Here is a 13,284-nt window from a genome sequence, read left to right on the forward strand (position 1 = left end):
CAGGGGAGGGTTTCAAGTTGTGGGTATATGCATGTCTGCCAAGGCACTTCAGTCATTTCCAACTCTTTGTGACCCGATGGACTGCAGCCCGCCAGGCTCCTCTGTCCATGGGGATTCTCCAGGCAAGAATGCTGGAGTGGGTTGCCATGCCCTCCTCCAGGGGATCTTCCTGACCCAGAGATCAAACCCATGTCTCTTACATTTCCTGGATTGGCAGGTGGGTTCTTTACCACTGGCACCAAATGGGAAGACCTCAAGTTGCGGGACCTGTGGTCATATTTACAAAGGTCTTACCTGCTACTGTGGGGATGGTAGACCAGAGGGAGCAAAAGTGGACAAACTGGACCACGGTGGGGCCATGTGAGGGGAAGAGGAGCAGATGGGAGAGACGTTCAGGAGGCCAAATGGACAGGCTGTAGGAGGGGGGGCGTCCAGAATGCAGCCCCCATTCTGCCCAGGACAGCGGGGTCCCTACCTCGTAGTAGATGCCATTGTGGTAGCAGCCGCACTCTTGGATGGGCACGCAGCCTTGGCCGTCACTGAGGAAGCCGGAGTCACACTGGCACCCCTCTGCGCAGCTCTCTGGGCACTGCGGGGGGGCGCTGAGTGCGGAGCAGCCCAGGGAGCAGGTGTCTGCGCAGACCTCGTAGTGGCTGTTGGGGGGGCACGGCATGGCTGCAAATAGGGGGTGCAGGTCAGGGCCCCGGGAGTGAGAGATGGTGGGGCCCAGGGTCTGCCCCTTCCCTGTCTCTACCTCCCCCTCCCTGCCCCTCACTCACGACAGAAAGACTCCGTCCTCCAGGGTTCCACGTGGCCTCCAGCCGCCTGGCAGGCGCTCACGTAGGCGTGGATGTTGTCGCAGAGAATGCTCTCGTTGCCGCCGCCCACACAGAGGTCGAAGACACAGTTTTGCAAGTGGCCCTGGGGGTCCAGGAGCTTGTGGCAGGCGGCCAGCGGCCCTGTGGGGCTGGTGAGGAGCCCGCAGAACTCCTGTTGTTCATATTTGTTCTGCAGCTCCGGTTTACACTCCGGCTCTGAGTCACAGCCCTCACTGCCCGGCTGGCAGGTGGGGGGCGGCAGGCAGGGTGAGTTGGGCACTTTCTCCTCCCAGGAGTTGCCAAACTCATTGGCGCTGCCCGCCTGCGAGCCATCCGGCTTCTGGAAGTCGTCCTTGGGGTTGCCGTTGTAGTTCCCACACAGGCCACACAGCTGCTGGTAGTAGTTGCCTGGGACGGTGACCCGCACGTTGTACACGAGGTCATAGGCCACACGCAGGCCGAAGTCAGTCTCGATCACGACATTGGAGCCGTGTTGGAAGACACGGATCCGGCCCTCGTCCAGCACCACAGGCAGCCTCCTGTCCACGCCATTCACCTGGGAGGGAGGACAGGCCGGGCTTCAGAGGGTACACTTCGAGACCCTAGATCAGGCCCCTGCCTGACACTGAAGATCTGTGGGATCTCACCTCTCTGGGTCTTAGTTTCCATATGTGTAAAATGGGCATAATAATAGGGTTCATAGTGGGTTGATAGGTGGCTCCCCAAAGATATGTCTGCCAAGAACCTCAGAATATGACCGTATTTGGAGAGGTAATTAGGGTAGAGATCTTGAGATGGGATCGTCCTGGATTAGGGTGGACCCTACATCCAATGACAAATGTCCCTAAAAGAGCAGGAAGAGGAGAAGGTACAGGCAAACCCAGAGGAGAAGGCTGTGTGAAAAATGAAGACAGGGCTGGAGCGATGGGGGCACAAGCCAGGAGCACCTGGAACCCCCAGAAGCAGTGGGAGGAGGGGGAGGGTTCTCCCCCAGAACCCCTGGGGGGTGCGTCTCTTGCCCATACTTTGATTTTGGACTTCTGGCCTCCACAGCTGTGAGAGAATAAATTTCCGTTGTTTTAAGCCACCAAGGTGGTGGTGAGCTGTTACGGCAGTCTCAGGAAATGAATATAGGTCTCAATAGAGTCTCTTATGACAGCAGAGACCAGGAGGGAGGGGCAGGTGGAGGGGAAGGTGGAGGAGTGGAAGGGAGGAGGGGGTTGGGGGGGATGTCCGGAGGGGATAATCAAGGGTCAGGGAGTGGTTCCACAGTGGTTCAGTGGTAAAGAATCCGCCTTCCAATGCATGGGACACGGGTTCAATGTCTTGGGTCCGAGAAGATCCCAAGCCCGTGTGCTGCAACTACTGAGCCTGTGCTCTGGAGCCTGGGAGTCACAACTATGAAGCCCTGCGCCCTAGAGCCCGTGCTCCCAAACAAGAGAAGCCACTGCAACGAGAGGCCGGGCACCACAAGAAGAGTGGCCCCCACTCGCCGCAACTAGAGAGACTGTGGACAGCCAGGAAGACTCAGCACAGTTATAACTAAACAAATTTTTTAAAAAAGGGCAAGGAGAGGGGAGACTAAGCCACATGGGAGAAGGCCCAGGTCCCCAAGGTCTCCACCCTCCTTGGTTCCCCACTGTAGGCTCTGACTGGCACCTCCTCTCCTGGGGGACCCAATGCCCTCCACATCTACTCAGAGCTCTGTGCCCCCTGCCCCTCAGCTGAGATCTGTGCACGCCCCGCGCACAGACCTGCCCTCTACCGAAGACCCCTCCCCTTCACGTTCTGGGCTGTTCTCACCGTGACTTTCCACTGATTCTGCTCCAGCCGCAGGGTGTAGTTGGCCACCTGGACGGTGATCGCCTTGGTCACACTGACTTTCCCGTTGCCCCAGGCCACATTCTCCTGCAGGACGGCAAACTGGGGCAGGCCAGGCCGAGTCCCACAGGTCTGAGCCAGCACGTACACACAGGTACCCATGAAGTCGAAGCGTTGGCCGTCGAAGGTGGTGTAATGGGGGTCTCCCGATGCCTGGCAGGTGGTAGAGCCCACAGCCACGCAGCCCAGGACACCATTGGACGGCTGGCAGGCCTCGTGAGGGCCACAGCTGGATGGCACGCAGGACACCAGCCCGCCCTCCTCGCAGTAGCAAAGGGAATCGCACTCGGGTCCCGGGTAGAAGGTCTGTTCGGGCGGGTAGTAGGCGCCCTGGTACACACAGCCGCAGGAGGCCACAGGCACGCAGGACTCACCATTGAGCACGTAGCCCTCGTCACACACGCAGCCCTCTTTGCATTCGAAGCCACAGCCCCCGGGCACCGGGAGGTCTCCGCAGGACAGCGGGCAGCCGTAGGAACACTCCTCGTAGTGACTGTGAGATGGGCAGCTCAGCGCTGCGGGGAAAGGGGCCATCAGGATGAAGCAGCCGTGCTCCCTGGGGACACCAAAGACCCCCCCCCCCCGACACACACACGTGCACACCCATATGCACACACTCACAGGTATAAGCAGTCCAGCGGCAAGGAGCCCCTTGGTTCAGTGGGGCCCAGGAAACATTACATCACAGTTAATCTAATCCTGATAATTAAGATTCTATTCCAATTTAACTGTGGTCTGGGGTCATCTGTACTGTCTTTAATGACCTCATTCAAGTTGGTAACAAGTTGTGGATCTGTGATATATATTTTAACATACATAGGCATGTGTCTCTATAATCTATGCAGTGTATTTGTGAATGCGGTATTTTTAGCTTCTTTGTTCTATAGCAGTAATGTAGTATCAGTGGTAGTAGTAGTAATTCTATAGAAAATTAAAATAGTTGCCCAGGGTGGTAAAGAAAACAATGAAAAAGAATCCCCATTTTTCGCTCCAAACTCACCACCCCAGATTATAAAACAGGGGGTTTCCACAAAAACAAAAAACCCTGAAACTGAACCCAATCAAGTCTCTCTGCACTGTCCAATACAAGAGCCACACATGGCCCATTTAAATGTAAGTTAGTGACAATGAAGTAAAAACCTCTGTTTCCTCATCTGTTAAATGGGTATAACCACACCCCTACCTCACGGAGCTGTTATAAGAATTAAGTGACTTAATGCTATCTAGACATTAATGAATGTACATAAGGCCGAGCCCCCCAGCTGTCACTCCCGGTACTCACGGCAAAGTTCCTCACTCCTCCAGGGGTGCACGGTGACCTCGGCAGCCTGGCACGCGTCAGCGTAGGCCGCCAGAGCGTCACACAGAGGCCCGGACTGGCCCGGCAGGAGACAGCGGTCATAGACACAGTCGCGCACAGCACCCTGTGGGTCCAGCGTTTGGTGGCACTCCCGGAAGGGACCACTGGGGTCGGCGAGGATCCCACACTCCTTCTTGCTCTGCAGCTGCTCAGCCACCAGGGAGTCCAGCTTGGGACAGTCGCCTGGCTCGGCCGCTCCGCAGCCCGGCCTCGTTTCCTCCTGCCAGCTATTTCCGAAGGCCAGTGCGTTGGCAGCTTGGCCTCCACCCTTCAGAGCTAAGTCGTCAGATGGGTCCTCATTGAAGTTCCCGCAGAGCCCGCACAGGGCCCCAGCGTAGCTGGTGGGCGCCTTGACGGTCACATGGGCGTTCCAGTCGTAGGTGACTGTCAGGCCAAAGTCTGTGCGGATGACAGCATTTTGGCCCTGGCGGAACATCTGCATTTGCCCATCTGCCACCTGGAAGGGCAGGTACTGAAGGATGTCGTCCACCTGGGGAGAGATGGGAGAGGACCAAGAGGTCAGGGTAGCCGAGGCTCTGTGGCCCTCCCTTCACTCACTCAGCTCTGGCTCTTCTGGGCTCCTTGCTATTCTCCTGATGCCCCTCAGGGCCTCTGCACTTGGTATTCCCCTCTACCTGGCACACCATCCACCTCCCCGTCCATGGGGTTCTCCAGGCAAGAATACTGGAGTGGGTTGCCATTCCCTTCTCCAGGGGATCTTCCCATCCCGGGGACAGAACTCACATCTCCTGCATTGACAGGCAGATTCTTTACCACTGTGCCACCTGGGAAGCCACCGTTTTTCCACTACATTTATGATTATTGTTTTATTATAAACAATACAAATGATGAGCCAGATAAATAGGAATATTGGGTCCCAAGCATAAGAGCTTCTATCCCACGGGTCAGGGTGCACCTCCTTGCCAGGTATCTACACTGCTGTTCACCAACCAGGAAGCGCTCATTGTTCAGTTTTTATGGAGGTTACATTACGTACGCAGGGTTGATGAAGTCATCTGCCACTTGCTTAAGCTCAGTCTCCAGCTTCTGTCTCCCCACTGGAGGCCCAGGGTGGGGACTGAAAGTTCCAACCCTCGGTCACCTTGGTTTTCCTGACAGGCAACTGAGCCTTCATTCTGAAGCTACCTAGGGACCTGCCCTCAATCACCTAATTAGCATAAACTCTGGTGTGGTTGAAAGAGGCACTTCCTGACAAAGGTGCTGGCATTTTTGATAGTCGCCCAGCTCTCCTAGTTTAGTCTAACTCAGGGGTTTTTCACTTTGCCAAGAACACCGCCTACCACTTTTCTCCTGGCTGCTTCCCTTCCATGCTTTAGGACTTGGCTTAAATCTAAGCCCCTTCCCTAGAACGTCCTGCTTAACTTTGGCTCCTTGGGCCGGCACCACCTCCCACCTCCCTCACTCAGGCTCCCTGCTGTCTCCCAGAGCATATCAAGTGCACCCGCATCCCTGGGCCTTTGCACTTGCTGTGACCTCTCCCTGAGATACCTGGGATACCACCCATCACTCTTTATTTAGCCACCTCTACTTCACCTTCTAGGTGTCAGCCTTGATCCAAACTTCTCACAATGAATGGCCTAAAAGGCCATAGTGTGGTGGCATGCAGGTTCTTAGTTGCGGCATGAAAGATCTGTTTCCCTGACCAGGCACTAAACTCAGGCCCCCTGCTTTGAAAGCATGGCGCCTTAACTACTGGACCACGAGGGAAGTCTGCATGCAAGCATTTTGACAGTCTCCTGAACTCACAAGCTCAGCCCAGCCTCAGGGCCTTTGCACTTAACTGTATGCTATGCTTGCAACATACCTGCTCTCTCCCACATCCTCATTCTTGGTCTGGCTGCCTGCCCATTATCCTTCACATCTCAGTTTAAAATCAAGTCCTCTACCCACCAGGCCCTGCTTGCCCCCTTTTCTGACCTCATCTCCCACCAACCTCCCTACCCTATCTCTCCAGCCTCCCTCTCTCAGGTGCAGCCTCTGGCTCCCTGCTGTTCTTCAGCTCAGTCCAGCCTCAGCCTTGGCACCTGTTGTTCCCTCTGCCTGGCAACCACCACTCTTCACCTGGTGGCTTCTTCCTCATCCTTCAGGTTTCAGATTAAACCAGAAACCTCCATCACAACCATCCCCGACATCACCCCCCACCTCGCCCTCCCCTCCCTCTTCCCATTCCAGCCCCGCTGGCCTCCCGGCTGTCCCTCTACCCCTCATGTTTGTTCCTGCCTCAGAGCCTTTGCAATTGCTGTTCCTTCTCCCTGGAACACTCTTCCATCCACTTCCCTCCCTGCCTGTTCCATCTATTTATTCAGGAAAAGCAATAGAATGTAGAGGTTAAGAGTATGGACTCTGGTGCCAGACAGCCCGGCTTCAAATCCTGATTCTGCCACTCATTAGCTGTGTGACCTTGAATAGATGACTTAACTTCTCTGTGCCTCAGCTTTCTCCTCTAACAACACTAGCTACCTCACAGTGTAGTTACAGAAGTTAACAAGTGAGTTACTGTATATCAAGCATTTAACACATAGAAGTAAATTATTCCCAAGTGGCTCAGTGATAAAGAATCTGCCTGCCAATGCAAGAGCTGTAAGAGATGCAGGTTAGATCCCTGGGTCGGAAGATCCCCTGGAGAAGGAAGTAGCAACCCACTCCAGTATTCCTGCTTGGGAAATCCTGTGGACAGAGGAGCCTGGTGGGCTATAGTCTACGAGGTCGCAAAGAGTCGGACACAACTGAGTGAGTATAATGCATGCATATCTCTATCTGTCTATATATATGTATACATACTGGCTATTATTGTTCAAGACTCAGCTTAAATGTCATCTCAGATAAATGAGAATATAAATATTAATAATTATGCCTTCTGTTTAGCTACAATTTCCCTATTTCAAACACTAGGCTTTGTGGGCAGAATTTCCTTTACTATAAGGCTGTTCTGAGGCTTACAGATTAAGGCCTATAAAGGGTTTAGTGCAGTGTCTGGCACATGGAACACTCTCTTGGTTTTCCATTTCCAATTCATTCTCCTCCCTAAGGCAGGGGCCACTGCCTCAAACTGCTCAATAATAATTATCAACTATCACTGTAAATCTTAAGAAATCCTACTTCTCAATTTTTATCTTTTTTAAAGAGAAAAACCGATGGTTCTTGACTTCTGCGCTGGGTGGTTGTCTCTTTAAGAACCCTTTGTCCAGAAACCTATGACCTGTGGGCCCATTTGTAAGCAGCCCCCACACCTTGCAACCCCTCCTCGCCAACACACTTTTTGTTCTGGACCTTTCAGGTCACCTTACTATCTGAATATCAATTGTCCTCCAGAGAATGCCCAAATCTTTACCTTTGGAGGGTTCATAGCAATAAAACATTAAGTCAACATTTACTGAATACTTGGGTGCCAACGCCTCTTTTAAACATTCTGCAAGTAACAACTGGACAAATATCCACAAACACCTTATAAAGCGACAGCCACTGGGGAGGCACCATCTTATTATCCCATTTGTCAGAGGACAAAACTGAGGCTCCAAGAGACAGAGACACAGCCAGGAAGAGGCAGCACTGCCCAGCTTGGAGGCGGGGGCAGCCCTAACTACTGACCACCAGGTCTTCTAACAGACCCCCATCCTCCACCAGACCCATCCTCTTTAAGAGGGATTCCGGCCCCTCCACCCCGCTTCCGGTGCCCCTCGCTCACCAGCACTCGGCCAGGGTACTCCCGGCGCACGGCCACCTTCACGCCGAGGGCCTCGACTCGCACGGCGCGCGTGTAGCTCACGGTCTGGCTACCCCGATGCTCGTTTTCCACCAGCACCCGGAAGGTGTGCAGCCCTGAGGCCTGGCCGCAGGAGCCGGCCAGCAGGTATGTGCAGGTGCCCATGAAGTCGAAGCGTCGCCCATCGAAGCTCACGTAGTGCGGGTCCCCGGACCCCTCGCAGGTTCCGAAGCGGTTGGGGTAACAACCCTGGAGGCCGTTCTGGACGAGGCAGCGCTCGCCCTTCGGGCAGCCCTGCGTGTCGGCGCAGCGCACCTGGCCGGTGCTGGCGTCGCAGGTGCAGCGCCGCTGGCAAGTGTCGTCGGCCCACACCTCCTGGCCGGGCGCGAGCGGGCGGCCCTCGTAGGTGCAGCCGCAGGACGAGGCCGCCACACAGGCGCCGCCGCTCTGCACGAAGCCATCGAGGCACACGCAGCCCTCCACGCACTGGCGCGCCGAGCAGTTGGACGGCGCCGCCTCGGGGTTGCAGGAGGCTTGACAGGCCGGGGCGCAGAGCTCGTAGCGGCTGTTGGCTGGGCAGGACAGGGCTGCGGGGACACAGGAGGGTGGGTCAGGCCTGTGGGAACGTGCCAGGTCCTCCCTTCCCAAGCCACGGCGTACCCACGGCTCCTCATCTTAGTTAATGGCATGCCCATCCTTCTGGGGGGGGGCAGGCCCCAAACCTGAGATGTAGTTGACTCCCTCCCCTTTATATGCTGAACAACCAAGTTGTCCACAAATCCTGTGAGCTCCATCTTCAGGAGCAATCCAGAATCTGACCTTTCCCCTTGCACCACAGTCCCCACCCTGGTCCTGTCTGCTCCAGCGGCCTCCTTCCTGGTCTCCTGCCTGGTCTCCCGGCTGCTTCCATCCTACATCTCATCCTGTTCCTCACCTGCAGCCAGAGGGGTCTGTGAACACTTGACTCCCCTCTCCTGCTCAGAGCCCTCTGGTGGCTCCGTCTTGCTCAGGTTAAAAGCCAGAGTCCTCCTATTGGCCCATGAGGCTCCCCAGGTCCCACGGTCTGCTCCCCCTCACCTCCTTGTCCTCATCTCCTCCTTTCAGTCTGCCTCTGGCTCTCTCCACCTCTGCACGGTGGCCTCCTCTCTGGTCCTCACACTCCCCCCTCTCCTTTTCCCCTCTGCCTGTACTGTATTAGCCTTTCCTCATTGAAGGCATGCAGTTAAGAGAAGGTTCCTGGAACCCAGATGGCCTGGGTTCAAATCCCAGCTCTCCCCTTCTTAGCTGTGTGATTATGAGCAAACACCTCCAACCTCCCTGTGCCTCAGTTTCCCCATCATTAGAATGGGATAATAATAGTCTCCTCTATGTAGAGACACCCCATGCAGAGCGTCATTGCTAACTCACTCTGTTGCCTAATCCTGGTCTCTGCTCCAAAGGCACCCCCTCACAAAGGTCTTCCCTGATCCCTCTCCTCCTGAGTCTCCCATTTACTCTTATCCCATAAACTCTGTTTCTTTGCTCTCTGATGATATTCCACAGTTTACAGCTTACTGTCTGTCTCCCCTGCTAGGACTATAAATTCTGTGAGAGTGGGGACCTGATCTGTCTCAAACATGGTGGAATCTCCAGCACCAAGGACAGGGCCTGGAGCACAAGAGATGCCCAGGAAATACTGTGAAAACTGGGGAGATAATGAATGGGGAGATAAATGAATGCACTGGTTCCTCTTTTGCACCAGGCATTGGGAAACTCAGTGGTGGTGGTTGTGATGGTATGGTGGTGGTGTTTACTGGGCAGTGAGGACACAAACAGTGACCAAGACAAACCCCAAATGGCCCCAGTGTCTCCCTCAGACTTATGCCTCTCCGGAGTCCCTGTCTCAGGTCCTGAACCTGGGAGGCTTCTCCTCCTTCCTGCCCTAGGCTTTCTGCCTCCTGAACATTTCTCTGGGAGCCTCACAATGGCAGAGACAGGTGTGTGTTGGTCCCCACATGCCCATCACCAACACAGGGGTGGAGCCAGATAGGGGTTTAGGGGATGCATGAATGAATGGATGAATATATAAGTGAATGAATGATTCAGTGAATGGATACCTGGCTATGAAGCTTGGACTTTACCCAGAAGATGCTGGGGAGTTATGGAAGGGTTACAAGTGAAGTGATATTCACATGTCTGCTTTGGGACACCTCATGCCAAGTGTTTGCATATGTCCTTCTCTCAGCTTATAGTCCATTTCTTGCCCCCCGCTTTTCCATCTAGTTCTAATTCCTTCTACAGGCTTCAGATTGGGCATCCCTTTCTCTAGGAGATCCTCCTTCACCCCACAGGCTGAGTCAGGAAGCTTCTCTGGTCTCACATAGCCCCTCTGAACTTCCCTCATCCCAGCCCTGACCACTCTGGACCATCACTGTCTAGTGATACATCTGCTTCAACTTTAGGCTCACTGTGGGCAGAGCCTGGCCATCTTGGCCATTGCTGTGTCCCTGGCATCATCCAGTTCCAGGCTGAACCACAGTCAATGCTCAGATGCAGGGGGCACCCCTGCCTCCTACCACGTGCTCCCAGCACCCCCCCCCCCCAGGGTATCACTCACGGCAGTTGGCTGACAACCTCCAGCTCCCAACAGAGATACCAAGCTCCAGACAGGCCTGGGCATAAGCACTGAGGCCACGGCACAGGCTGGCTCGGTCCCCGTTGACCACACACAGGTCATACACACATTCCTTCAGGAAGGGCTGGGGGTTTAGGGCCTCGTGACAGACAGCGAAGGGGCCGTTGAGCTGGGTCAGCATGCCACAGAAACGACTGCCCTCGTACTGCTGGGTCTGGTCTGGGGTGCAGGCAGGACAGTTTTCCTGGCAGCCATCCTCACAGAGGTAGTCCCCGTCATCCAGCTTCCAGCTGCTGGCAAACTCCACAGCATTGGGAGCCTGCTCCAGGTTAGGTGTAAGGAAGTCATCAGTGGGGTCACCGTTATAGTTGCCACACAGTCCGGACACCTGGCCCTGGAAGCGCACGGGCAGGCTGAGTGCCAGCTGGGCATCCCAGTCGTAGCTGACCACCAGCCCGAAATCTAGCTCCACCACAGCCCGTGTTCCGCTCTGGTACACTCGCAGGCGTCCCTCATTCAGGGAGGCAGGCAGGCGTGAGCGCTGGTTGTCGATCTGCAGAGGGAACGAGGAGAGGAGGGTCAGGTCCCCGTGTGGTCTGGCCTTCAGCCCCTCATCTCCTCCCACGCGTGTCCCTCTTCTAGCCACGTGGGGATTCCTCCCTCCTGTTAGTGCCACCCGTCAAGCTTCAGGATCTTTGCTCCTGCCTTTTCCTTGGCCCAAAAGGTTCTTTTCCTAGAAATACACATGGCTCACTCCCTTGCCTCTTACAAAGACTTTGCTCAAATGTCACTATCTCAGGGAGGCCATCCCTGACCACTCCATTTTATATGGCAACTCCTCCCTGGTTCCTGTTCCCTTTCTCTGCTCTATTTTTTCCCTCTAGTGTCTAACTTTCTAAAATGCCATCTGCAACAACTATCTGATGCTTATTGCTGCTTACTCACTAAGTCACGTCCAACTCATTGCAACCCCACGGACTGTAGCCTACCAGACTCCTCTGTCCACGGGATTTCCCAGGCAAGAATACTGGAGTGGGTTGCCATTTCCTCCTCCAGGGGATCTTCCCAACCCAGGGATCGAACTCACATCTCCTGCCTTTGCAGGTGAGTTTTCTACCACTGAGCCACCAGAGAAGCACTAATCTGATGTTTATTGTCCCTAATTTGACTAGACTGTCAGCTCCACAGGACAGGGGTTTTGGTCTCTTTCAATCACTGCTTCATCTCCAGATACTAGAACGGTACCTAGCAGAATAGCAGGCGCTCAGTAAGTGAATTAGGCACTGCTGTATTAAATAAACATTCACTGGGCACTAACTCTGGACTTGGCCCTGGCCTGGGAGAACCCTGGAGATACACTGATGACCAGATCCCACTCCACTGGGGGAGACAGACCTGTCACTAGATAGTGACAGATCAGAGTGATCAGGGCTGGGACGATGGAGGAATAAGAGGTTGCAGGAGCCTAGAGAAAGGACCAGACCTAAATTTTCAGGTCAGGAGAGGCTTCCTGGAGGAAGGGACACTGAACTGAGCTGTAAAGGACCAGGGAGAGAGAGAGCCACAAAAACCAGGAGGGAGAGAGATGTTTCTTTGCAAATGTCCTTAGTGGAGACAGAGAGTCCAGCTGGAAGATAAGGAGTGTATTCTCTCTGTCCCCAGGACCATTTTCCTCTGAGCATCTCTTTCTGATTCTTTCTTCACACAGTCTTGTCTTAGCCAAGTAAATGGAGTGTAAAAAAAGGAGTAACAGACATGACAGCATGAGCAAGGTCAAAGGTGAGACATCATTCATTCAGTCAGCAATGCCTCCCTGAGTCTTCCCATGTGTCCAAGTCTATGTCAGGCAGTGATTGAGACAGCCCACATTCACAGGCTCTCAGTGCAGGGACCACTGTCCAAATCCATCTCTTGCCTAAGACCAGGGGTCTTCATTTTTACATGACACAAGTAGTATTTGTTCAGTACAGAAGACTTACAAAATACACATGATCAAAAATGAGAAAAGAGAAAACCACCTATATTGCTACAGACACGCACACATGTATTTATGCATCATGCAAGTTTCTTTTTCTACCTTTAAATACATTTTTTAAAAATAATGAGCCCATGCTGAAGTCACCATTTCATGAACCCCTATTGTCTCTAAAATAGTCTTGTGGGCATCCTAGCATCATTCTACCTGTAACTCTAAACCTTTGCTAAGTCACTGACCTCTGTAAGGATCTGACAAAGTAATAGTTCATCTCTCTGAAAAACTACATAGCACATGCAAGATCCTGGACATAAGTTCAAGGGATCTGAGGTCCCCCGGAGTTTGTGCTCAGCCTATCTAGACCTCAAAAACACCTGCTTTAATCCACACGCTTATTGATCTCACAGATTCACCTGCACACTCACAAGACGAGAGAAGTACAAGAATATTCATGGGGACTTCCTGGCTGTCCAGTGGTTAAAAGTCCACACTTCTAATGCGGAGGGTACAGGTTTGATCCCTGACTGGGGAACTAAGACCCCACATGCCTCTCAGTCAAATAAATAAATTTTGTAAAAGAGATCTCCATTAAAAACTATAACTTAAAAAAAGGAATATTCAGGGCAATACTGCTTGCCATCATGAACACAGCATCCAATCAGAGGGGCCTGAGCTAAAGGAACCACGATGCATTCAGCCAATGGCAGGCTGTGCAGCTATAGAAAGGAAAGAGGAGGCCCCCTCCCCACTGATAAGGAAACAGCTCCAGAATGCACTGTTCAGGGCAAAACGTCAAGTGCAGAACAGAGCCCACGTACAGTACTGTTTGCTAACAAAGGGGAAAGGTAAGAATGTATGTCTATATTTACTTGTATTGGCATAAAGAAACCCTAGATGAACACTCAAGAAATC

The 13,284-nt window shown here is 53.5% G+C and overlaps 1 protein-coding gene across 2 annotated transcripts in view; it reads right to left on the reverse strand.

Annotated features, from left to right (window-relative positions):
• Positions 1–13,284, reverse strand: part of LOC122692011 (Fc fragment of IgG binding protein) — a 41,911-nt gene that overhangs the window by 21,028 nt on the left and 7,599 nt on the right. For both annotated transcript variants that reach the window (XM_043899156.1, XM_043899155.1), the window contains exons 4-9: positions 10,380–10,950; positions 7,766–8,370; positions 3,982–4,549; positions 2,622–3,214; positions 780–1,374; positions 476–675 (exon numbers count right to left, since the gene is read on the reverse strand). In XM_043899156.1, the coding sequence (XP_043755091.1) occupies positions 476–675; positions 780–1,374; positions 2,622–3,214; positions 3,982–4,549; positions 7,766–8,370; positions 10,380–10,950 (3,132 nt within the window). The remainder of the gene's footprint in view (positions 1–475; positions 676–779; positions 1,375–2,621; positions 3,215–3,981; positions 4,550–7,765; positions 8,371–10,379; positions 10,951–13,284) is intronic.

This window comes from Cervus elaphus, chromosome 4 (assembly GCF_910594005.1).
Source record: "Cervus elaphus chromosome 4, mCerEla1.1, whole genome shotgun sequence".
NCBI classification, from domain to species: domain Eukaryota; kingdom Metazoa; phylum Chordata; class Mammalia; order Artiodactyla; family Cervidae; genus Cervus; species Cervus elaphus.